The 26,195-nt window shown below is 47.9% G+C and overlaps 2 protein-coding genes across 6 annotated transcripts in view; one reads left to right on the forward strand and one right to left on the reverse strand.

The window, feature by feature from the left end:
• PPARGC1B (PPARG coactivator 1 beta) overlaps nt 1-26,195 on the forward strand; it is a 138,338-nt gene that overhangs the window by 104,912 nt on the left and 7,231 nt on the right. For 2 of the 5 annotated variants that reach the window (XM_003900348.4, XM_003900349.4), the window contains 5 exons: nt 276-1,086; nt 4,060-4,135; nt 6,247-6,368; nt 9,705-9,859; nt 11,408-19,013. In XM_003900348.4, the coding sequence (XP_003900397.1) occupies nt 276-1,086; nt 4,060-4,135; nt 6,247-6,368; nt 9,705-9,859; nt 11,408-11,508 (1,265 nt within the window). In that variant the 3' untranslated portion in view covers nt 11,509-19,013. Of the gene's footprint in view, nt 1-275; nt 1,087-4,059; nt 4,136-6,246; nt 6,964-9,704; nt 9,860-11,407; nt 19,014-26,195 lie in introns of those variants that run through there. The other 3 variants (XR_002522810.2, XM_009209372.4, XM_021939859.2) reach the window with 3 other exon arrangements.
• PDE6A (phosphodiesterase 6A) overlaps nt 23,075-26,195 on the reverse strand; it is an 85,326-nt gene continuing 82,205 nt past the window's right edge. Inside the window, exon 22 of the mRNA XM_003900350.4 lies at nt 23,075-25,215. Coding sequence (XP_003900399.3) covers nt 25,139-25,215 — 77 coding nt within the window. The 3' untranslated portion in view covers nt 23,075-25,138. The remainder of the gene's footprint in view (nt 25,216-26,195) is intronic.

Here is a 26,195-nt window from a genome sequence, read left to right on the forward strand (position 1 = left end):
GCAATTCTCATGTCTCAGCCTCCAAAGTAGCTGGGATTATAGGCATGTACCAACAAGCCTGGTTAATTTTTTTGTATTTTTAGTAGAGACATGATTTTGCCATGTTGGCCAGGCTGGTCTTGAGCTCCTGGATTCAAGTGATCCACTCACCTCGCCCTCCCAAAATGTTGGGATTATAGGTGTGAGCTACCATGCTTGGCCCCAAACTTAGGGTCTCAGTGTCCCTTGGAGAAGTGATCTGTCTTTATCTTACCTTTCTCCTGTTGCTTGGGCAGGACTCACCCCACCCACGACACCACCGTACAAGCCCACAGAGGAGGATCCCTTCAAGCCGGACATCAAGCACAGCCTGGGCAAAGAAATAGTTCTCAACCTCCCCTCCCCTGAGGGCCTGTCACTCAAGGCCACCTCAGGGGCTGCCCATAAGCTGCCAAAGAAGCACCCGGAGCGGAGTGAGCTCCTGTCCCACCTGCGACATGCCACGGCCCAGCCAGCCTCCCAGGCTGGCCAGAAGCGTCCCTTCTCCTGTTCCTTTGGAGACCATGACTACTGCCAGGTGCTCCGACCAGAGGGCGTCCTGCAACGGAAGGTGCTGAGGTCCTGGGAGCCGTCTGGGGTTCACCTTGAGGACTGGCCCCAGCAGGGTGCCCCTCGGGCTGAGGCGCAGTCTCCTGGCAGGGAGGAAGACAGAAGCTGTGGTGCTGGCGCCCCACCCAAGGACAGCATGCTGCTGAGAGACCATGAGATCCGCGCCAGCCTCACCAAACACTTTGGGCTGCTGGAGACCGCCCTGGAGGAGGAAGAACTGGCCTCCTGCAAGAGCCCAGAGTATGACACTGTCTTTGAAGACAGCAGCAGCAGCAGTGGCGAGAGCAGCTTCCTCCCAGAGGAGGAAGAGGAAGAAGGGGAGGAGGAGGAGGAGGACAATGAAGAAGAGGACTCAGGGGTTAGCCCCACTTGCTCTGACCACTGCCCCTACCAGAGCCCACCAAGCAAGGCCAGCCGGCAGCTCTGTTCCCGCAGCCGCTCAAGCTCTGGCTCCTCATCCTGCCACTCCTGGTCACCAGCCACTCGGAGGAACTTCAGGTATGAACAGGGGGCCGCAGGAGAGGCAGCGGGCAGTGGAGGACCCCAGTTCCCAGGGAACCAGGAGCCCCAGGAGGGAGGATCCCCGGGAAACTTGCCCTGAAGCTGAGGCTGCATCTCCCTGTGTGGCCCATGTCCTGGTCAGAGGCCTTGAAGGTGGTCTTCTGGGGCAGTTGTGGGTGAGTCCTGGAGGCAGGCAAAGCCTGGTGTGTGAAATCGGGAGTGTCCCAAATATCCTGGCTTCCAGAAAGAAAGAAAACCCACTTCCTGGCTGGCTGTGGGCTTATGTCTAAAGGAACTTGTCCCTTACCCATCTGTGTTTTTTGCTTTTATATTTGTAAAATGGATAGGTTTTTGTGCAAACATACATGCCCCAACATTTGAATTCTAGGGATGTTTACATGTAAAAGAAAGATGAGTGTAATTCTAATCTGTGCTCCGGAAAATGCCTGGACATAAAGCATTGATAAGGTTTCTGGGTCCTGCTGAGGTGCGCCGTGGTTTTCACCAGTCGGCTGCCCCTTGAAGGGCTTTGACCTCAGTGGAGGGATGATGCCTCATGAGCCCGCTTGCTCGTATCATCCTCGCTCACTCAACCAGACTGGAGAAGAATCCAGTCCAAAAGTCAGCTGGGGAGCTGGCCAGAAAAAAAATGGAGGTTTGGCGGAGTCGGAGGGTACTGGTCGCTTCTCTCTAGATCGCAGTGGGTCCTGATTCTCCCTGGGGAAGGCTTGAGGAGGGTCAGTGTCGTCATCCCCAGCCCTGTGTTGAGGTGAGGCCAAGTGGCCACTAGATGCTGCTCTTGGGCTAGAGCCCAGCTGCAGAACCCGCTGCAGGATTTGTTGGGCCTCCACTGGCCAGCCCACACGGCCCACACCTGGGTGTCTGATCTGTAGGTCTGGGGTGGGGCAGGGGCAGGGATTGGCGGTTCCAACAAGTCCCCAGGTGATGCTGATTGACATTGCTAGAATATCATACTCTGAGACCAGAATTTAGGTCTTGTGAAGATACTTCTTCTTCCCTTCTAAAGGGACTAGCAAAAAAAAAATTTTTTTTTGTTAAATAAAAATGTAAAAACACTACAGCTTTATACACATCGACAACAAGGGCTTTTAACTGTTTGAAAATCTGATTAAAGCAAAGGCCCATCTTCCCATTAAAATGTGCATACACATCTAACTGGGCATTCAATTTTAGGGGGTTTGTGGGCTCCCCACAAACTATTGTTAAGAAGCCCTAAATTTTTTGTTCCTCAAAGTGAGGTCTGCAGCAATTTCTCCAGCGAGCCCTTACTATAGAAGCCAGGATTCGTCAGTCACAGCTGCCTTCTGCCGACCGCGCTGAGCCTCTCTTTCTGGCTCCGTTCTTTCCCCAGGGGGTAGCTTCTGCCCTACAGTGTTCCAGTGTCAAAGGTTTGGCTTCAACCTTGCTTTGCTGTGAGCTAAAGCACTCCATCTCCACATTAGGCAGTGTCCCAGGTTCTCTTCATGTTGAAATACATCTCCCAAGCTGGAGCTTCCCTGGCCTCCTTTCTCTCCTGCCCAGCTCACAGGTGTTTGGACTGGGCCTGCATTCATAGAATTGCCTGGGAAGAGTCGAGAACTTCTCTAGAAACCCCCATGGATTTTCCTTTTTCTCTTCTCACTTTTGGGCCAGGTTCAGGGCTGACTTTTTCTGCTCACCGCAGAAACTTAAATTGGGTAACCTGGCTCCTGCTCAGCTACCTGGCTGAGCTCAGTACCTGGTAAACCTGGTAAGATACTGATCAGCCTTCTCTAGACCCATACCAAACACACAGCAACAGAAAGCACGTTAAGCTGGGTTAACAACACAAATCTTGAACTCCACAATACCTTCCAGGCACGCTCAGCTCCTCGGGTGGGGAAAGTCTACCAATTCTGTTGCAAAAGGGACGATAATACTATAATTAGGTAACCCTTTAAAGTTGCAAGTCATTTCCCCTCCCATTATCCTACTTGAGCTTCACAGGGGCACCTGGAGGTATCTGCTGCTTATCCCCATTTTATAGATGAGGAAGCTGAGGCTCAAAGAAGTTACATAGAAAAATAGAGCAAATATTTACGGAGCAGTTCCTGGGCTAAGCATTGACATGCATTTTTAAATTTAATCCTCACAAATGGCCAAGGGATGGACACAACTGGTCATCCTTATTTTATAGATGAAGAACTGAAGTTGAGAGGGCTTCTGTAACTGGCCCAAGGTCACCCAACAGGGAGGCGGTGGGGCTAAGATTCAAACTCAAGCTGTCTGACTCACAAGCCTGTGTTCTTGTCCTCTGTGCTGTATTTCTCAGTGACTCAGGCTGGAGGAGTGAGGGCAGCGTGCAGGCAGGCAAGGAAGGCTGCAGGTGGGTGGCACCCGGGAGCCTGCTCGGGCTGTGGGACTAATGAGCCTGATAGCTAGCCTGGAAGCATGGAGCTGCGCTGGCCAGGGGCTGCTGCGTAGCTGAGGCATGAACCCACAGGGAGCAGTGGTTCTGGACTCAGAAGGACCTGCTGCTGGCTTCTCTGCTTTCTGACTTTAAGCAAATCCCATCTCAAACCTGAGCCTCAGATTTTTCATCTGGAAAATGGAGAAACATAAAATCTCATCGGGTTAAAAAAAAAAAAATCAGACCAAACAAGATAATAAAGCAAAAGGACTTTTCTACCCCTAATGGCATAGAGAGGCAAGGCTCAGAAGGGAGTAGGGTTATAATGAGCAACACAGTGGTTCTCAGTGATCCAGTCCGGAAGCTGGCAGTAGGCATGTGTCCAGATGTTCAGGCCCACGCACAGCCCTGGGCTGTCGTTACGGAAGGGGAAGCTGGGTTTCTGCAAGAGGCAGTTGCAGCTCGTGTGCCCTTGTGAACGAGTCCTAAGGAAGCATCCCTTGCCTCCTGGAGCAGATCCGCCCCCACCCCCATGGTCTCTCCTGAGAGTGAGTGCCTCTGCTTTGCTTGTTCACTGACAGATGTGAGAGCAGAGGGCCGTGTTCAGACAGAACGCCAAGCATCCGGCACGCCAGGAAGCGGCGGGAAAAGGCCATTGTAAGTGATCTGGGGGCCCAGAGCCTGGAGTGAATGGGAAGGAGCAGGAAGTGTGTGGGGGCTTCATGGACCAAAGCCTTTGAGGCTGGCTGGTGAGCCCCTCAGTCTTCGGCCTCTGCCTGGGGAAGAAGGGACTATGGCAGCAGAAGGCAATGATATTTCTCTCATTTGAAGAGCATGCGGGTCACTAAAGGGCATCAAAGGTGGCACCATGCAAAGTTCAGCCAAGAGACTGGCCGTGAGTGTGCTGTTGGTGGTGGTTTAGGGCTCAGTGTCAGGGGCCTTGAGAGAGCCAAGTGGGTAAGCTGTGGTAGTGGGGAGCAGAGCCAGGCTGGCCAGGTCACAAGCCAGCCCTGCCGCCACCTTCTGTGTGACTGTGGGCAGGTTCCCCAGCTTCCCCAAGCCTCACTTTCCTCATTTGTACCTAAGGGCCTGTGCTTCCCAAGGGTTCCCCCAACTTGATCAGTGCCAAGGGACCAAGAGAGCCTGCCCCTTCCTCCCCACCCACTTCCCTAATCCCCTCCCAGAGTTAGTCCACAGGCCCTGGCCTTCTGCGTTTGCCTGGTGACCCTACTGCAAAGCTCCCCACAGAGAAAACACATCAGGGGCCTGGAGTGGGGAGCTGGAGCTGGCCAGCTAGGCCATGTCACTAGAAAGGAAGGAGGAAAATAGGATGAAAACACAAGGCAGACTCCTGCTGGGTCTCCCATGTGATGTGGCACTTCAGGGAGGAGGGGCACACAGGAGGTGTGCATACCCTAGAGGTGCACAGCTGTCTGCATGCAGGTCCTTAAAACCATGGACTGTGCATGGAGAATCTTCTTGGAGTCTGTGTCTGGTCATTCAGCAGTTACAGGCCTATCACAGTTCTGGGCGTTGGAGGACAGCAATGAACAAGAGAGATGAGGCCCCCCTCCTGACTGAACAGAAGGGAGAGAGAGATAACAGACTCGTAACAAAGGAATAAGCAATGTAATTGCAGATTGGGATAAGCACTGTGAAATTAGTAATGTGCCATTAGTAACGATCTGGAGTAATCAGGACTGTTGAGGAGGATGTGTTTACGGGGTGGCCAGGGAGGGGCACCTTCAGGGAGCTGGGCCCTGATTGATGAAAAGGAGCGACCAAGCAAAGACTCAGGGGGACAAGTGTCTGGAGCAGTGGCAGAAAAGAGCTTTATGAATTCAAGAAGCTGCAAGGAGAGTGGGAGGAGGGGATTTCTCTGTTGAGCTGAGCTTGGACATCGTATGTTGTGGGATGCACAGTTCCCCTGACTGTTGACGACGGAGTCCTGTTTGTGGACCCGCCTCCTGGGTTTTCTTCCTTGGCACGTGTAGTACGGGGGTGGGATGGCTGGAGAATCACTGGCTGTAACGTGTTTCCAGAGCAAGCCTGTCCAGGACAAGAAACTGTGTTTTTCCTATGGGAACACAGGTGTCCAGGAACAAGGCTGAAGTTTCTCTAGCAGGTCACAGTGACTTTTCCAATAGCAGTGGCTTCAGCCAGATCAAGTCACAGATCTGAGAGGAGGGGAAGGGGAGTTCCAGTCTGGACTTTCTCCCACCTGGTCCCTCTGCTAGGCTGTTCTCGGCACCCACTGGCATAGCACAGAACTCTCCTGAGTGACGCCTTGGTGACAGTGTCTATACTGTGGCTTCAGCCACTTTGCCCAGGCAAAACCAATAGCCCTGATGCCCCCACCTCATTCCCCTTCCTTCCAGCCCACTCTCACACTCACAATCAACCTGCCTCCTGTGCTTGCCCTACCCCAGCACCTCCCCTGCTCAGACTTGAAAGGTAAGTCCAAAAGCTACTGAATATGCAGGCATATAAATGGTGATAAATCCCTCCCCTTTCACAGCCCCAGTCTCTGCTCATTTCCTTCATGTAAGCAGTGGCTTCCTTGGAGGCCCCTTCCCTTCCAACACCCTCCCCCAACAAGGGCAGGTCCTCTGGGGTAGAGATTGGCGTTGACCTCTCTCTGACTCCAGCTGGTATTGCTCACTCAGCCAGGCATCATGGACTAGGACAAGAACTCCACGGGAGTACACCCCCAGAGGGGCCCCAGGAAGCCAGGCAGTGACCGAGTCTCTATCCTCCTTCTTGGGCAGGGTGAAGGCCGTGTGGTGTACATTCGAAATCTCTCCAGCGACATGAGCTCCCGAGAGCTGAAGAGGCGTTTTGAAGTGTTTGGTGAGATTGTGGAGTGTGAGGTGCTGACGCGAAGTAAGAGGTGAGTTGAGCCAAGCCATGGCAGATGAAGGGAGCAGAGAGGGGCACCGGTCCTGATCCAGAGCTGGGTACAAGAAGATGTCCAAGGCTTGTGGAATGAATCTGACGAAATCCATAGCCTAGATGTAGAAAGCCAGGCCCAGGAGAAGGACCAGAAATGGTAATGCAGTCAGTAACAGCAGCAAACACGTGCTGATGCTTTACTAAGTGCCAGGCAGTCTCCGTTCATTCTTCTATCTTAACTTCCCAGCATGCCAGGGACATAAGCACTCCTAGTCTTTCAATTGCTCTCCTTTCTGCAGGAGTTCAGACAAGTTAACTGGGCAGCTAGTTGGTGGCAAAGCCAGAACCGGAGCCCATGTGTCTGCTTCAGAGCGTTTGGCCTGGAGATAGTGCGGGGCAGCAGCCCCTGGCAGCTTGAAGACTGGCACTGGGACCCCACTCTGCCTCAACCCTGTGCTGCTCACACCCCTCCCTTCCTCTGCAGCAGCAAGTCCCAGGCCTTGGTTGGGTATGGCGGCTCACACCTGCAATCCCAGCATTTGGGGAGGCCAAGGCGGGCAGATCACTTGAGGTCAAGAGTTCGAGACCAGCCTGGCCAAAATGGTGAAACCCCGTCTCTACTGAAAATTTAAAAATTAGCTGGATCTGGTGGTGCACTCCTGTATTCCCAGCTACTCAGGAGACGGAGGCAGGAGAATCCCTTGAACCCAGAAGGCAGAGGTTGCAGTGGGCCGAGATCGCGCCACTGCACTCCAGCCTGGGTGATAGAGCAAAAAATAAGACAAGGTCCCAGGCCTTCTGTTCTACTAGGCAGCCCTGGGTTTTCGTCACTCACCTGGAGAAGCAGTGTTTTACCTGTCAGGAGATCTGCAAAAAGAACAGGTTTTATATGAATGCACAATTTAGATGTCAAAACTCAGTTTTGAAATATTTCTAAATTATCTTCTATTATATTGGCAAACACTAAGGCAAACTAAGTTATTAGGGTTTTTACATTCTCATACAATAATAATAATAGAAAGCTTCAGCAAGAAAATAGTTTCTGGTGTAAGAGTTATCATATACTTCTTGCCCATTAGGATGGCTACGATGAAAAAACCAGAAAATAAATACTGGCAAGGATGTGGACAAAATGGAACTCTTGCATAGTGTTGGTGGGAATTTTAGATGATGCAGCTGCTGTGGAAAACAGTATGGCAATTCGTCAAAAAATTAAACCTAGAACCACCATCTGATCCAGCAATTCCACTTACGGGTATATATCCAAAAGAATTGAAAACAGGATCTCCAAGAGATATTTGTTCACCCAAGCTCATAGCGACACTATTTACAATAGCCAAGAGGAGTAAACAATCCAAATGTCCACCAACAGATGAGTAGATAAACAAAATATGGTTTCTATACATATAGTGAATATTATGAAGCCTTAAAAAGGAAGGAAATTCTGACTCATGCCGCCACATGGATGAACCTGACCGCATTGTGCTGAGTGAAATAAGCCAGGCACAGAAAGACAAATACTATATGATTTCACTTATATGCTATGTCTAAAGTAGTCAAATTCATCGAAACAGAAAGAGTGGTGGTTGCCAGGGGCTGCAGAGAGGGAGAATAAGGGAGGTGTTGTTTAATGGGCATAGAGTTTCAGTTTGGCAAGGTGGAAAATTTCTGGAGCTTCGTTACACAGCAGTATGAGTATACTTAATACTGCCAAACTGTATGCTTAAAAATGGCAAAGATGGTAGATGTCCTGTTAAGTGTTTTTACCAAATTTTTTTTAAAAGAACCATTATACAAATAGAACCATTTTAAGTTCTGTGCAGTTTTCAGGCTATCAAATGAAGATAATATGCAAAAATAAAGCAGGCACATTAATCTCTAAAGAGAAAGATCAATCTGTTAAGATTTTAAAAACACACAGAATCTTTAAAAAAGAGTCTTGGACGTACTACCAATATTAGACATTTAAAGAGGAAAAAGGGTCCGGGCATGGTGGCTCATGCCTGTAATCCCAACACTTTGGGAGGCTGAGGCAGACAGATTACTTGAGGACAGGAGTTTGAGACCAACCTGGCCAACATGGTGAAACCCTGTCTCTACTAAAACTACAAAAAAATTACCTGGGCTTGGTGGCACATGCATGTAATTTCAGCTACTCGGGCGGCTGAGGCATGAGAATCGCTTGAACCCAGGAGGCAGAGGTTACAGTGAGCTGGGATTGCGACCACTGCATTCTAGCCTGGGCGACAGAGTGAGACTGTCTCAAAAAACAAATAAATAGAGAAAGAGGCAGAGGGTTCAAACTTGGCGCTGGTTCAGAGAGGTGTCAGGAAACATGATTCACGTAAATGTTTATTAGGCACCTACTATTTGTAAGCCTGTGCTAATAGCTGGTGAATGCCATTTTGCCTCTGCCTTGAGGAGTTTACGTAGCAGATGATATGTCAGTCGGGACTCTTTCTGTTGTTCATGGAAGTGAAAAGTTGGAATAGAACTGACTTTTGGTCCTTCTCAGGCAGACTTTTCTCCTGGTTGCAAAGTGGCTGCCTGTAGCTTTAAGCTACCCCCCAGCAACTTAGAGACCCCTGGGGAGGTAGGAGTCACTACATGACTCCAGCAAAGACCTGAGATGGGTTCTTTGGGGTGCAGCCTTGAGTAAACAGGCTTATCCTTGAACAAACCATGGTATCCGGGAAGGGCCATTGTCATGTGGTTTGCCCTGGCACCCTGAGTCTGGTTGACCACACATGCTGTTGTCTGAGGAAGGGGAGTGGAAGCTGAACAGGCAGGCATCATAGATGTCTACCATGAAGGGCAAGATGTGTGCAGAAGGGGAGGTGAAGCCCAAGATGGCAGCCAAGGAATTGGTGACTGACGCTGGCTTTGAAGGAGGCAGAAAGAGGTGCAGTAGTATAGGGAGATGGGAATAACAGGAGAAACATACAGGGCTGTTACGAGCATCAGCTTTAATGTCAGAGGCCTGGGTTTGAATCCCTGCTCTGCCACTTGCTTTTGGGTACATTACTGAACTCCACAGAAGCTGTTTCCTCATCTGCAAGGTGGAGATAACAACAGTACCCACCTCATAGGCTCATCTGAGGAGCGTCCGAGGCAAGGTGTGGTGGCCAACATCTGGCAGACATTCAATGTATTAGCTACTTTCATTATTACCACATTGCAGAAGTCAGCCTGGTGGTCACGTCATCTCTATCTAGGGGGCCATGATGCCAGTGTCGAATCACTGTGGCAGTCTGTTCCTCATCTAGTCATGGCTGGTCTCACAGCGTCCACCCAGCCAGCCGAATAACAGACTCTCCTTCTCCTCTCCCCGCAGAGGCAAGAAGTACGGCTTCATTACCTACCGGTGTTCTGAGCACGCGGCCCTCTCTCTGAGGAACGGCGCTGCCCTGAGGAAGCGCAACGAGCCCTCCTTCCACCTGAGCTACGGAGGGCTCCGGCACTTCTGCTGGCCCAGATACACTGACTACGGTAAGCCCCCGAGACCCAGCCGTAGTCTAGTAAGACTCAAAGCTTGAGAGGAAGTGCCTTTCTTGAACAAAAGCCAGAGCTAAAGCCCCCTGTGGACATAGCTTCCATCCCCACACCCCAGTGTGCTGCTTGGTGTAACACTGCAGCCCCTTTGCCTGAAGGCTACCATCTTGTTTTTCTTCTGGCCTCTGGTCCACCTTGTCTTGTCCTGTGACTGCTACCAAAGAGAATCCAACCTCCCATGGCCTCTAAGAAGATTCAGTCGTGTGCACAGCCAGCTGGCAGAACCGTGGCTGCGGTCTCCTTGACTTCACAGGGCCAGCTGCTACCCTGTCCCCTTCAAGGGCATTCCGTGGTGACCCCAGACAAGGCAGCAGCCACCTGGGGACAAGATGATGAAGAAGGACAAGGAAGTACAATGTATGAAAGAATTACTTGGCCAGGCTCAGTGGCTCATGCCTGTAATCCCAGCACCTTGGGAGGCTGAGGCAAAAGGATCACTTGAGCCCAGGAGTTGGAGACCAGCTTGGGCAATATAGTGAAATCCCGTCTCTACAAAAAATACAAAAATTAGCCAGGCATGGTGGCTTGTGCCTATAGTCCCAGCTACTCAGGAGGCAGAGGTGGGAGGATCACCTGAACCCAAGAGGTCGAGGCTGTAGTGAGCCATGATGGCACTACTGCATTCCAGCCTGGGTGACAGAGCAAGACCCTATCTCAAAAGGAAAGAAAAAAAAAAAAACACTTATTGGAGAGAACCCAATGCAGCCTTGATGGTACAGGACTGAGTGTCAGTGGCCTGGCTGGGTGCTGGGCCAGGCGGCACTGCAATTGGCTACATATCCATTTATGGGAATTACTTTCCCAATCTATTAAAAAATTCTAGTGTTGGCCGGGCGTGGTCGCTCACGCCTGTAATCCCAGCACTTTGGGAGGCTGAGGCAGGCAGATCATGAGGTCAAGAGATGGAGACCATCATGGCCAACATGGTGAAACCCCATCTCTACTAAAAATACAAAAAGTAGCTGGATGTGGTGACGCGCCGTCTGTAGTCCCAGTGACTTGGGAGGCCGAGGCAGGAGAATTGCTTGAACCTGAGAGGCAGAGGTTGCAGTGAGCTGAGATCACACCCCTGCACTCCAGCCTCAGCAACAGAGCAAGACTGCGTCTCCAAAAAAAAAAAAAGTATTATAGTGTTGTCAGCTCTCCCTTATGTGGCACTGTAGCAGGTTACTAATGGATGAGAAGCTGTTGGGGGAAGTAGAGTTGTAGGGTGTTGGAGCTAGAAAGGCTCCGGAGTGCTCTAGTTTGGACCTCCAGGTCTCTAGATAGGACAGCCAAGGCCCTGAGACACTGATACCATGGCCAAGATGTCCCAGCAGGATGGTGGGCAGTGCCCACAGTCCAGTGCTCATCCCAGCTCCCCAAGGCCTTGGGCTGCAGCCACTCCACGGTGCCCACTCAAAGTGGCAGATTTTTCAACCATCCAGTCTTTGTAAGTTGCTCACTGCCTTCCCCTCTTCCCTGCCTCCTCACCCCCATGCCCAGATTCCAATTCAGAAGAGGCCCTTCCTCCGTCAGGGAAAAGCAAGTACGAAGCCATGGATTTTGACAGCTTACTGAAAGAGGCCCAGCAGAGCCTGCATTGATAACAGCCTTAACCCTCGAGGAATACCTCAATACCTCAGACAAGGCCCTTCCAATATGTTTACGTTTTCAAAGAAATCAAGTATATGAGGAGAGAGCGAGCGAGCGTGAGAGAACACCCGTGAGAGAGACTTGAAACTGCTGTCCTTTAAAAAAAAAAAAAAAAATCAATGTTTACATTGAACAAAGCTGCTTCTGTCCGTGAGTTTCCATGGTGTTGACGTTCCACTGCCACATTAGTGTCCTCACTTCCAATGGGTTGTCCTGGGTGCACCTCGAAATGCGGGTCAGTCACCCATCGCCCCTTCCTTCCCGACTGACTTCCTCTCGTAGACTTGCAGCTGTGTTCACCATAACATTTCTTGTCTGTAGTGTGTGATGATGAAATTGTTACTTGTGAATAGAATCAGGATTATAAACTTCATTTTTAATTGAAAAAAAAAGTATATCCTTAAAATAATGTATTTATGGCTCAGATGTACTGTGCCTGGGATTATTGTATTGCTTCCTTGATTTTTTAACTATGCACTGTCATGAGGTGTTTGCCACTGAGCTGCTCTGCTCCCCTTGCCAGATTGCCCTGGAGGTGCTGGGTGGCCGCTAGGCTGGTCTGCAGGAAAGTGCGGCCTGCCGTTTCCAGGCCGTATCTGCCAAGCCCTGCCTTGTCTCTTACTGAGCAAGTTTGGCTCAAATTATAAGAGCCCCCATCTTGTGCCCAGCTCATGCTTCAAGTGTGTGTCCATCTATTTGTACTCAGACCCTTGAGTATCTTGTAAGGAAGGCAGGGTGAGCTGCATCATTCCTGTTTTCCAGGGGAGGCTGGCAGCTCCCCAAGAGGCGAAATGACTGTGGGAGGTCTGGTTGCCAGTGAGGAGGCAGAGCCGTGACCCAGACCAGACTTTCTGATTCTTGGTCCCATGCGTCCGTAGTAGCTGGGGTGAAGACACAGTTTCAGGGACTGGTAGAGGTGAGTTTGGCTAAATTGGGCACCAGGCTGGAAGCCTAAGGGCTCATTTTAGGGGTTACGTTAGCTGTTGATTCACCAGCATCAGGTGAATTCAAGCTCCGGCATGTGTCTTGGGTGCACCATCAGCTTTGATCCTGAGTGGTCCTGCGGTTTGCCTGCGTCTGTGGACACAGTGTCAGAACTTTGGTGACACCCCTGGCAGCAGTACAGACAGGTGGTCTGGGAGCAATCATCTTTTTTGGGCCAGCCACCAGCCCATCCTACTCCCTCAGGTAGCCCTTCGTCTTTACCTTGTCCTTGTCTGTAAAGTTGTTTTGGTGGCTGGGGCAGGGGAGCCAGGAGGAGGGAGTGAAGGTTGGAAATAGATAGGACAATCTCCTAGCTTCCCTCCAACTGAGAAAACACTCCAGTGGGCTTTGCTTTAAACTTTGTGTTCTTAAGTGATGTCAAAGCCATTTCCAGCTTAATGTTCTGTGGGTACCTTGGGGGCCATTCATGCAGGGAGGATGGCCAGGCAGGGTGTGAGTATATTGTTTCTGATTTCTTTCATACATCAGGGTTCCTTGGGAAATCTTTGTAATTTTTTTTTAAAGTCCTGCTGCTTTAAAAGTTTGAAAGTGGCTCATTAAACTAAACAGGCTAATGTAATTTGTTGCTTATGCAAAGCCTAGTCTGTTGAGAATTTACTTTTTTAAAGATTATCAAATACCTCAGTAGGTAAAATGAGCCCATGATCTTCCACTGGGTGGTGAGCATACTCCCAGCCCATGGATAAGGCTGGAAGAGACAGGCTTTAGTAGGGATAGGGAATTTGAACTGTTGCGTGTCGCAGCAGTTGACCCCTCTGGACTCCAATTTCCTTTCCTGTGAAATGAACTGATTAGACACGTTTCAACATTGTTAGCTTCTGCTGAGGCAGTGTCTAGCCCAAGATGGCAAATACATAGCTCATGTGCCTCTACTCCCACCTCCTTGACTGATACAGACATAACTAATCAATTGCACCACTCAGGTTCCTTGAGCCTGGATGCGCTGTAAGAATCCTGAAATCAGTGCTCTGGTAAGTCATTACTAATTGATTAGGGTTCAGTCTGTTTGACATCTTGGGCTAATCTTTGGAAGGTTTTCAACGATCACACAGAACCATATGCTGGCTGGGTTTCATGCTGGCCTACCCTGTCTGTGATGTTCCGTTCCATGAGAGAAAACTCCCCTAATGCTATTCCGCGGCGCAAAACTCCCAATACTATTTTGACACACACATCCCCTTGCGGAAGGTGCAGGGGGCAGTAGACGAATAACAGACAGGAACATATTTGGGGAAGTCAGGGCTTAGGAAGATGGACCAAAAAAGGGACTTCCCACAGCACAGACCTGATCATTCTGATTTCCTTTTTAGCTATTCACTGCCTAGCACATAGTAGGCACACAATAAATGATTATGGAATGGGATAGAATTTAGATCTTTCTGCTGCCTTCACTAAGTAAGTCCTGATTTGCATCAAGGAGAGAACTGAGATAGGAAAGAACACTAGATTCCAAATCTGGAGAGTTGGGGAAGTGCAGATTCTACCGAGAATTTCCTTTGTAACTTTGATAAGTCCCTTCTGCTCCCTGGCACCCCAGTGTGCTGAAAGGAGTTGGGCTGTGGATGATCTCTAAGCCCCTCCTATTTGCTTCTTCCTTGATTGCATTTGGTCAAAGGGTGGGCCTTGGGCTGGTGATACTTTAGAGTAAAGAAATGGAGAGTTTTAGCAAAGGACGAGTCTGTCCCTCCCTGCTTTGGGGTCAGCTGAAGCTGTCCTTTCATGTCATATTAATCTAGGACACTTGAAGTTAGCTTAGACGTTGGCGCTTGAGCAGAGACCTGAGCGTGGCATTGGGACATGACATGCCTAAAGTCAGAGCTAGGGAACGCCAACTGCCAAGGGCATCAAGTAGTCTCTACTTGCCATCCTGTACATAAAACGCTACAAGTTCTAAAATTTACCAACCCTGCAGACAACCTCTATCCCGAAGGACTCATTCGGTGCTGTGTATTATTTAGGGCAACTCCAAGGTCTATTCAGAAAAACGAGTGAACCTTGGTCTCTTTCCCACCAAACTGAGGAGTAACCCAGAGGGAGCAGCTGCCATTGGCAACCATCTCGTTGTAGCTCTGTCCTAGTGTTTGCTCTTGATGATGTTTACATGTAATCGCCATAAAGCTTGCTGTAGACTGTGTCGATAGCCGCCCGCACAGGGCAGATTGTACTGTCTGTTTCTGTGCCGTGCTGGTGTTTTCCAAAAATGTCTGATCCAACCACTAAGTGGAATTCTTCCATCTCCTTCCTCAGTCTGTACAAGGCTGAATCAGAATCCCCGTTCTCGGGGGCTCTGGTTACCGAAGGAAAATGCATCAAAGAGGTAAAGAATATGAGTGGATGGAGTGCAGCTAAGGCCCTCACCCCCTGCTCCGTCACAACTTGCCCCCTCAACCAAAAAGCTGCTTTGACTCAAAAAGCACCCATAAGGTATCTGCATCTGCCTTGAAATCTTGCAGCATGGAGTGTCATATATACTCAGGAGAGAGGCAGGGCTTTGCGGGCAGGAGAAGGAAGGGAGGAATGCTCTGAGCTGCAAAGACCCAGTACTCAAGTTCTGACACAGGAAGAGATGCGGTGAGACGTCTTTTGTTGCCTAAAGCCTGTTCCTGTTGGTTTTTGAGAGTGATTTCTCCTAGACATGTGCAGTAGGCCCACTGGGGCTGCTGTGCGGTGGTGAGTAGAAGGGCAGGGAAGGCATGGACAGCCTGGGCCTTCTGCATGGACAGCTCAGTCCATGGCCCATCCTAGGTATAGAGTTCAGTTAATCCCAGTTGAGCCTGCAGCTTGAGAGATGGCTCATCCCAACTGTGAAGCACCAGCCCCACAGGATGTATTGATCTGACTCACTGATGTCGAAACTGCAGTATTTTTTTTAGCATTTGAGATTTAGCAGCTGCCTTCAGTTTGGGGTTACCCATATCCCAGCATCAGATATGATTAAGGAAAGAAATTGGATGTACAATAGTAAAGAAAGTGAATGTAATGGCTTCACTGGCCAAAGAAGAGGGACCCTGTCATCCCTTACCGGTGGGGCAGAAGAAAACTAGTGCATGTGCAATATGTCAAAGCTAGTCCCCCAGTCCCTGAGGTGTTTTTACATACAGATGGGCTCCAGGTCTGCTTGTCAAGTTTGGAGGTACAGGGTAAATGAAGGAAGAGCTTCAGAATTGGAAACCCACATGCATGGATGTGTCCTTGGCCCAGAACCACCATGGGATGGGTGAAACCCTGGGAGCCAGCTACAGGATGCCCAGGAAGTAGGCAAATGCTGACTTTGCATTAACCAAATAAAAGCACTTTGAGAAAACCCCAACACTTCAGCCTGGCTCTGTGTTTCTACCTGGAAAATATGAGTCTCCTTTGGCTGTATGAGGTGCTCTTCTAGAGACTGGGACAGGGAATTCAGGAATGGGGCTGCTGTCAGGTAGGAGAGAGCAGCAGGAGAGCCAGTGCTGTCAGCAGCAGGAGCTGTCAGCAGCAGGAGAGCCAGTGCTGGGGCCAACCCTTTGCTGGCCTTTTGTTGGAAGCCCTCGAAACAGGGAGCCATGGATTTAGATCTTGGTACCTACCTTTACAGAAAGATGAAAACAGCCCAGCTGAGTGAAATGGGTTTGTAGAGTAAGTCACTTAACTATAAGCCATCTCAGAATCAGAAACCCCAATGTTTCTTACTTGCTGTGTGACCTTGGGCCCCTGTGTCCTCATCTACCAAACGAGAATGTTGAATATGAGCATTAAAGTCCCTTTCACCTCTGAGAGGCTCAGATCCCCAGCCAGGAGCATTGGGAATCCATCACTCCTCCTTGAAACTGATTCCATTCTCTGACTTGACCCAGCTCCTGTTCAGGGTGAGGTTCTCTACAAGAACCAACCAGCGGTAGGTTCAGTCCCACTGTGTCCTGGCTGAGTTGCCTTATCCAAGGAGACCAGCTCCCCGGGACAGATCTAAGCCATAATTTCTAGTGGGGACAGTAAGGAATTAAACCCCCAACTTGGCTAGGTAATGATGTCAAATCTCATATTAACCTTGTCTTTGTCCCCACTGGACAGCTGTTAATCCGAATGTTGTGACCACTCGGCTGTTTCTGTCTTGTTCTCAGACAATACTAGCAATACACTTGTTTTTTTTTTTGTTTTGTTTTTTTTTTTTAAAGAAAAACAGCTTAGGCACTTTTCACACATTTCTTTCAAATGATTGTAAAACATATGGGGCAACAGGAGGCATTGATCACGCTGCATATGTTTAGGACAGCTTTTGTTTTTTGTTTCTGTAATGGTATAGCAGCAGTGACTGAGGCTTCGTGATTCGTGGGGACAGCTTTTCAGATGCTCCGTTTCATCAGTATGCTTTGCACATCCGAAAGGAGGACAAAAATCCAACTGCCCGAATTTGGGGCTTGGAAAATAGGTTTTATAGGTGGTCGGTCCCTGGGCTGTGCAACCACTCCTCAAAGAGGGGTTTATATAGCTGGAACCCCCCCGTGCTGTATTTTTGGTCAAAGGAGTCTCCAAGGCGGCTTATAAAAGCTTCCTTTTTCACTTGACCACCCTTGCTCATTGGTTCCTTGTGAAGGGGATTGGTCAGTTTCCACCTCAGCACTTTGCCTTATCTACATGTGGTCGCCATCTAGTGGCCAAAGGTTGTCTCCACCAGCTACCCAGATAGAAGGCAAATCCTTTCAGCTGCCCTGCTGTCCATCGTGAACTTTGGGAATGAAATATAATGGCATGAACGAACCACCTTTGTGTTCAGAGATCAGTGCAACACTAGGGTCAGAAGACTCCAGAAGCAGCAGCAGCCACTTAGCAGACTCTCACGCAGAACTGAGAAATGCACTAGCTGTCCTGTGGGCAGAAGAGACAGGAGTGGACCAGGAGAGGTCCAGGTGCCCGGGAGGGGTTTACTGTAACTGCAATACTGGCAGCCCAGCTGCCGACCTTGTTAAGTAAACCTTTGCTGGGTGGTCCGAATTACGCCCTCAAGGCAAGATAAGAAGTTGGGTGTAAGGATTCTTTGGGGGGCCTGGCCATGACCTTTGATATGGTCCACCGAATAGCCAAATAGGTTTTTTTGTTCAATTTTTTGTTTTTGTATTTTGTATTTTTAAAATCTTGTCAAATGTTTTTGTGTTAGGAATAAAAAGTCATAAACTATTCCCAACTTTGTTTCTTGAGGGATGTTCTGATTCTGACGGAAACAGGTTGGAAATCTCGAGGGGAGCTGGGCCAAGGTGGTATATGCAGCAGGGGAGTAGACTGCTTGGATTTCCAAATGGTTTCTGGGGAAGAGGACCATCCAGAAGTCCAGCTTAATGCAGTCTGCTCTGGAATTCACACCCACCCCCTCACCTCCTTGTGCCATGTTGTTAGCATTGGCTTGGAGCATCTGCCTCTTCCAGAGGCAGCTGCTAATGTTGAAACCAACATGAGCCCTCTCCCCAACCCCAGGTTTCTAAAGAAGGCATCTGTAGCCAGCCTTAATCAACTGGGTAAGGTGGTCCCTATGGTCCTTTCCAGCATTTCCAAATCTTGGACTCAAATTCTTTTCTCTTGGTGTGACCACGCAGCCTAGAGAATTCTAAGCAATAGGAGCCAGGGCTTTCCCTGACTCTGCGACAGGGTCAAACCAAGGAATGGCTAAACCTGTGAGGTTTTGTCATCCCCAGGGGTACTACTGTAGGGGGCATTATTTATTAGGAAGCTTAACAAGGTAACTACAGCCTGAGTGCGTGAGTGTGAGGCTGTGTCTGTGGTGGGTATGTGTGTGTATCTGCACACATACACACGTCTGTGCCTGTGTGTGTTTGTGTGTGTGTGTGTGTGTGTGTGTGTGTGTGTGTAATTACATTGATGCATTTATTGAGAAAGGTGCAAGAATTTCACCTACACAGAGGGACACATCTGCTTTGTTATTTATAATAGAAAGCTAAATTTTAATTTTTTAAAGGACACTGCTAATGATTGAGAATCAAGTTTTTAGTTTTGCTATTTTTTTTAATTGGTAGAGGATTTTTATATATTTTTTCCATTTTGTTGGGTTGTGTCCTTATTTATAGAAATCCTTTGTCCATGAGAGGCAAGGAGGAAACCTTCTTGGCTTTTAATTACTGTGGTTGTCATCGTCCCTACTTTCTTTCTGGTGTGATTTCTCTGTCTTACCTTCTAAATGAGAAAATGTTTTCCTGTATTTGTACATTGTCAGATTCTATAGTTTCCTAGATAATTTAACCAAATTGCTCTATGTATTATTATTCTGTGAGTATAAAGTTCTATTTTAATGTCTGTAAATACTTCAGAACTGGCTTCTTTTCTCAAACTCCCACTGTGGGGTTATTGTTTACATCACAGAAACTGTAGAATCTCTATGCTCATGTACTGTAAATAGTGAAGTGATCTGCTTATAAATAAACTTAACAAATACACTATGGAGATTAAAAACAAAATACCACCCACAGCTTTGCCCATGTGTGTCTTTCCTTATTGGTCCTGGGAGCTCATTGAGGGACACTCTGACCACTAAATGGGGAAGAGATTTCAGTTTTCAGCGTCACCTTCTCAGATAAGACCCCGGATGATGTCTGTCCCCCACTTCACCACACTTTTCCTTCACGGCATTTTTCACGGTTCATAATATCCATTCGTGCTGGGCACAGGGGCTGAGGTAGGGGATCACTTGAGCCCAGGAAGGCCAGCCCAGGCAACATAGTGAGACCCCCATCTCTGAAAAAGTAAAGTAAATAAAATATAATAAATAAATAAAATAACCATTCAGACTCATCTCACATAACAGCTGTTCCATGAATGACTTTTTGCCCTGACTTTTATAAAGCTATACCACTTTCTGAACAAAAACTTCCTTGTTTTGGTATATCAACTTTTTCACATAAGCACATTGAATAAATGCACTGTAGGAGATATTTTGGCATTATGGTTCCAGGCAAAACACTCATCAATTTGTAATTACAAAATGGTTTCTGGTCAGAGGATCTCATAGAGAGCAGGCCTGCATTGTGTGCGGTAATTGAGTGAACTCAGAACATTTTCCTTTGTGTACTTCCAGCAAGTAGGATGAGGAAGTGGCATCTTCCAAGACTCTCGGTCGCGTGCCTGTGTGTTACTTCCTCATGTCTCAAAGGGGTTAGCCTGTATTTTGCCATAAAGCTGTTTTTTGTGCTTTAACTTATTTTTAAATGCAAGATACCCATGAGCCCCAAAGGGTTGAAACATTGGCAAAGAGAATTATACATAAATAAGAACAGTCTGGGCGCGGTGGCTCACATCTGTAATCCTAGCACTTGGGAGGCCGAGGCGGGTGGATCACCTGAGGTCAGGAGGTCGAGACCAGCCTGGCCAACGTGGTGAAACCCCATCTCTACTAAAAATACAAAAATTAGCGGGACATGGTGGCGGGCGCCTGTAATCCCAGCTCCTTAGGAGGCTGAGGCAGGAGAATCACTTGAACCCGGGAGGCAGAGGGTGCAGTGAGCCAAGGTTGTGCCACTGCATTCCAGCCTGGGCAACAGCAAGACGCCGTTTCAAAATAAATAAATAAAATAAACAACAGGTGCAATGCATGATTACATTTTATGTTATGTGCAAACTATTTTCCGGTTGCTATTTATTACATAAACTCATACAAACTCATACATATATTCTCCTTGTTCAGGTGATTTATTTTCCCATGCCGTGGAAATTGTTTGGATTTCGTTGATTGCAAGGGAACACATCATGATTTTTTTCCCATTAAAATTAATAGGAATGTTTCCACTTAGGGGCAGAGCTCTCTGGTGTGATGAGAGTATGTGTGTGATTGAGGGCTCAGTACCTGTTGCCCATCTGTTGTAGATGGTAAGCTTCAGGAGAACAGGCCTGCTTTTCCATGCACTGCAGGGCAGCGGCCCCATCAATCAGGAATTCCTGAGTGGATCCTACCCATAGTACAAGGAATAGGATGGCAGATGCAGAGCCTCAAGACCTGCCTTTGGGACCCATCTCTGCCACTTCTGTATTGTGTGAATTGGGTAAACCACCTCTTTGGTCCCTGGTTTTCCCAAATATGAAACAATTTGCTTAGCTGAACTCAAAGGTCCTTTATTTTCTTACGTTCTTTAAAAACAACAATATAGTTGGCTGGGAGCTTGTTTATCCTAGCACTTTTGGGAGGTTTGATTTAGGAACAGATCGAGACCATTCTGGCTGCTAACACGATGGTGAGTCCCCCTGCCTTCTACTAAAAAAATACAAAAATCCAGTTACGCAGGGCGGCGCTGCGGTCCCAGTTACCGGGATATTTGGCGCGAGACGTGGCGAACCTCGAGTGGAGCAGCAATGAGCCGAGATTTCCGCCACTGCACTCCAGTCGGGCAGAGCTGCAGACTCCGCCCAAAAAAAACAAACAACAACAAACAAACAAGAAGAAACCTGATTTGCAGAAGCAAAGTATGGCGCAAGGAAAATGCTTATAAGCTGGGTTCTGTACACCCGGTATGGCACTTTTTTTTTTTTTTTGAGATGGAGTCTCGCTCTTGTTGCCCAGCTGGAAAGTAATGGTGAAATCTCGCTCACTGGAACTCTGCCTCCTGTTCAAGTGATTCTTCCGCCTAGCTCCTAAGTAGCTGGGATTAGGCACCCGCCACCACACTCAGCTAATTTTTGTATTTTGAGTAGAGACGGTTTCACCATGTTGGCCAGACTGGTCTCGAACTCCTGACCTTAGGTGATCCATCCACCTCGGCCTCCCAAAGTGCTGGTATTACAGGCGTGAGCCACCACGCCTGGCCTAAGCTGCTTAACTTTGAATCTTGGCTCCACCATTTACCAGCTGGGTGTCCTTGGGTAGGTTTTCTAACCTCTCTGTCTGCTCCTCACCATGTGATAAATGGAGCTAGTAACAGTTTCTCCCTTGGAGTATTGTTATTAGGATGAAATTAGATCGTGCACAGTACCTAGGACGTGGTAAGTACTTAATCAACGTCAACTGTGATCCTTATTGCGCTCAGTCTCATTTGGTGCTAACCATAGTCCTCTGAGAGGCACCGCAAGGATCTTGACCTTTTTTGACAGATTGGGAAGGCTGGAAGTGGAGCAGAAGGAACCTGCCGGAGGGACTCAGAAACGTGGCAGCAGAGTCAGGACCAGCAACATCAATGCCTACGTGTTCCTGAGTGACACTTATTTCTCCTTGCTACTCTGCCATGTAACCACATGTGACGTTCTTAGGACAGGCCTCTGCTTAAAGACCACTGCTCTCAGAGTGTGCATTGCAGCAGAGCAGAACATCTAGTTTGGGAATTTAAAGATGCAAGTTCCAGACCCAGCTCTCTATTGACATCATGACCTGCAAATAGGAGCAGGGCTTATGCGTCAGGGGCCCAGATTGATCTGCTCTGGAGGCCACCAGGATGTGGATGCCCTGTACACTGTGTTCTCTGTGACCTTGGGCATCTCCTGGAGGGAAGCCAGGGAACTGTACTAGGAACTTGGCCCAGCCCCATCTCTCACTGGCCTTCAATTTCCTTGTGTGTCTAAAAAGAGAGATTACAGTAGATCAGTGGTTTACAGTTTGGGAAAACCATGTGCCTCCCTCTCCTCAAAGCAATTGTTTTAATAGTTTCTGCATAACATTCCGTGTGGAAGGAAGAAAAGTTCTAGAGCTAATGTCCATTTATTAGAATGAGACAGGAATGTGTTACATGCAGCCACAAAGAAACAAACAGATAAATACAGGATGTGGGGAAACTGACTCAATTTCTGCAAGTTGGTGGCAATGGAAAAAAGGAAGGAGCACTTCACAGATTAAAAGAGACTTCAGAAACTTAACCATAGCTATGTGAGGTGATGGATCTATTAATTAGCTTAATTATGGCAGTCATTTCACAATGTACATCAAAACATCGCAGTGTGTACCTTAAATATGTATAAGTTTTATTTGCTAACTATACCTCCGTAAAGCTGATGGGGGAGAACAACAGAGAATTTAAAAAATGAGGATTTGGACAAGCATAACAGAAACTGACTTGCAAATTTTTAGCATGTTATTGTCATTTTCAAATTCTGGTTTATTTGTGCTGTTTTCAACATCAGTTACTATGGTGCGAATGCTGATTAGGCCAGTGGCATTCTGCTAGGTACTGCAGACTTGCCAGAACGTACTTAGATTTGGTTTAAAATAAATAAGTCCTGACCAGGTGCAGTGGCTCACGCCTATAATCCCAACACTTTGGGAGGCTGAGGCAAGAGGATTGCTTGAGGTCAGGAGTTTGAGGCCAACCTGGGCAACAGAATGAGACCCCATGTCGACAAAAATAGGTTTTAAAAAATTAGCAGGGCATGGTGGTACATGCCTGTGGTCGCCACTGCTTGGGAAGCTGAGATGGGAGGATTGCTTGAGCCCAGGCGGTTGGGGCTCCAGTGAGCTATGATCATACCACTGCACTCTAGCTTGGGCGATAGAGTGAGACCTCGTCATGAAAGAAAGAGAGAAAGAGAAATTTAGTTTAGTTTAGTTTAGTTTAGTTTGAGACAGAGTCTTGCTCTTGTCACCCAGGCTGGAGTGCAATGGCGTGATCTCAGCTCACTGCAACCTCTGCCTCCCGGGTGCAAGCGATTCTCCTGCCTCAGCCTCCTGAGTAGCTGGGATTACAGGCTCGCATCACCACACCTAGCTAATTTTTGTATTTTTAGCAGAGATGGGGTTTCACCATGTTGGCCAGGCTAGTCTTGAACTCCTGACTTCAGGTGATCCACCCACCTCGGCCTCCCAAAGTGCTGGAATTACAGGTGTGAGCCACCGCGCCCGGCCCACATATATTTTTTTAAACCAACAGAATGCCTGTTAACTTAAGAAATAGAAGTTCTGAAATTGAGAATAATTTGTCTTAATTTATACTCTGTGAAATCAATGAAAAATCCAAGAATAAAAAGTACATCTTTTTTCTAAAAACCAACAAAAAGAAACAACTAAATTCAATGTGTGAAATTGTTTGGATCAGATTCAGGCAAGCCAGCCACTAAAAACATTCATGAGAATGAAGGAAGGTTGATGAAGGGCTGGCATCACAAGTTGGGTGTCCCAGAAAGCAGACTCTAAAATGGACTTAGTCTGCAGGATGCTTATTAAGCAGTGCCCTGGGAACTGATGCTCAGGGAAGGGAAGGAGATAGGAGTGGGCAGAAGGAGAAGTTGAGTTGTGATGTGAGCCCAGCAACAGCCTTAGTGGACCCCACGAGGAGTCCTGGAGCTGGAACAGCCCTGCACAATTATCCCGTGCTCAGCCAAGATGGCCAGGCCTCTCCACCTGGCATGGGTCAGTCATTGGGTGTAGGCCACCCTGGCAAAGGCTGCAGTAACCCCGGATGGGGCTGATACTGAGGGTGGTCTGCCAACAGCACTCAAAGCTGGTGGGGTCCCAAGTCCTTTGCTGAAGCTTGGGGTCTGTGCAGCCCATCAAAGCATACATCACAGCTGGGTATTAGGCAGGCATCGGTTGCATGGGCCAGTGATGCGGCTATGTTAGAAAACTTCCTTATTTCTTTAAAGATGACTTAGTAGAGGTGTGAAATGATAAGTTTGGGATTTGCCTTTTTTTTTTTTTTTTTTGGGTCAGAGTCTCGCTCAGTCGCCCAAGCTGGAGTGCAGTAGCATGATCGCAGCTCACTGCAACCTCCGCCTTCTGGGCTCAAGGGATCTTCTCACCTCTGCCTCCTGAGTAGCTGAGACTACAAGTGGGCGCCACCACCCCTGGCTAATTTTTGTATTTTTTGTAGAGACAGGGTTTCGCCATTTTACCCAGGCTGGTCTCAAACTCCTGGGCTCACACAATCCGCCCGCCTCAGCCTCCTGAAGTGCTGGGATTACAGGTGCGAGCCACCACGCCTAGCCAGGACTTGCCTTTAAACACTTTAGGTAAGAAAAAAATTTGAAAAGGAAATGTAAAAAGGACAGATGAAATGCATGTAGCAAAATCTTGATACTGGAATCTGGGTGATGGGTATGTGGGGATTCAATGTACAATTCTCTACTTTTGAAAATGGTTGAGAATTTTTACAATACATTAAATGAAAGTATAAGAACAAAAATGATCCTAAGCAAGCCAGTGCTTCTGGCATTAATTAAATGTTTAATTAATGTCTATGAAAGCTGGAATACTGGTTTTAGCTCAATAAGCAGTTCTCAAGACTAAAAGAATGTTTAAAAACCACTGGATAAGGTATAAGCCAAGCTTGTTCAACCCACGGCCCGTGGGCCACATGCGGCCCAGGATGGCTTTCAATGCAGCCCAACACAAATTCATAAACTTTCTTCAAACACTATGAGATTTTTTGTGTGTGTGATTTTTTTTTTTTTAAATTTCAGCAGCTATCATTAGTGTTAGTGTATTTTATGTGCAACCCAAGACAATTCTTCTCCCAATGTGGCCCAGGGAAGCCAAAAGATTGAACACTCCTGGAAGCGAAATTCTCTATCAGTTTTGAAATCCTATGACTCTTTTACTTCTCAGGGTGAGTGGTCTTCCACTGGCTTGGGTCATGTCTTCCCAGGAAAGGGTGGTGCCGTCCGGCCAGCAGATCCTCGGTGGTGTTACTGGATGCAGCAGGACTTGGATGTAGTTGCACCCCCTGGGCCAGGGTTTCCCCCCGGCTGATTTCCTGCGGCTGCTGCAATGAAACAGGAAAAAGAACACACCAGGTGACAAGAGGCTGCCGTGGGCTTCCCCTTTGACCTAATTTGGACCAAGAGTTGCAAACTCAAAAGCTTTCAGCGACCAACAGATGCAGAAGGCAAACCAGGTGTGAGGAGAATCACAGAAACTGAGAACTTTTCTCTTAAGAAAAATAGCAGCACGAGGATGATGACAAGTGAGAACCAGTACTTGGCACGAGTGTCTGGGAGACCTGGGGAGTGGTGAACACTGACAAACTAGAGACAACCTCTGTCTCATCCAAAGGGGGCAGTTGTCACTCAGGTTCAGCCAATTGTTGTCATGTAAAAATGATAGACTGGTGTGGCCAGATCTTACCCTTTTACTCTTTTAGAAAGAAAAGCTGAGCCAGGCACAGTGGCTCATGCCTGTAATCCCAAGATTTCAGGAGGCTAAGGCAGGAGAATCACTTGAGCCCAGGAGTTGGAGGCCAACCTGGGCAACATAGCAAGACCTGGTTTCTACAAAAAAAAAAAAAAAATTGGCCGGGCATGGTTGCATACACCTGAAGTCCCAGCTGCTAGGGAAGCTGAGGTGGGAGGATCGCTTGAGGCCAGGAATTTGAGGCTGCAGTGAGCTATGATCACACCACTGCACTCCAGCCTGGGCAACAAAGCAAGACTCTATCTCCAAAAAGGAAAGAAAGAAAGGCTGTAAATCTGGATTTTTTTAATCTTAAATATTCCAATTTTAAAATGTGGCCAAAAAATTCACATTTAAAAAAATGTTGCTACTGATTCTCTAGCTATAAGAAAAAAAGGAGAAAAAAATGTAAGCCAAATCTGTATTTTTTTATCTGAAGACCACAAATTTGCACTGACCTACTACTTGCCCAAAAGACAATTTGTACAAATTAGAAAAATGCACTTATTTCCCAGGATATCTCACTGCCATTTTTCTGGAAAATCAAAATAGCTATACACATCTGTGATGTAC

The sequence above is a fragment of the Papio anubis genome, chromosome 5 (genome assembly GCF_008728515.1).
Source record: "Papio anubis isolate 15944 chromosome 5, Panubis1.0, whole genome shotgun sequence".
In the NCBI taxonomy this organism is placed as follows: Eukaryota; Metazoa; Chordata; class Mammalia; order Primates; family Cercopithecidae; genus Papio; species Papio anubis.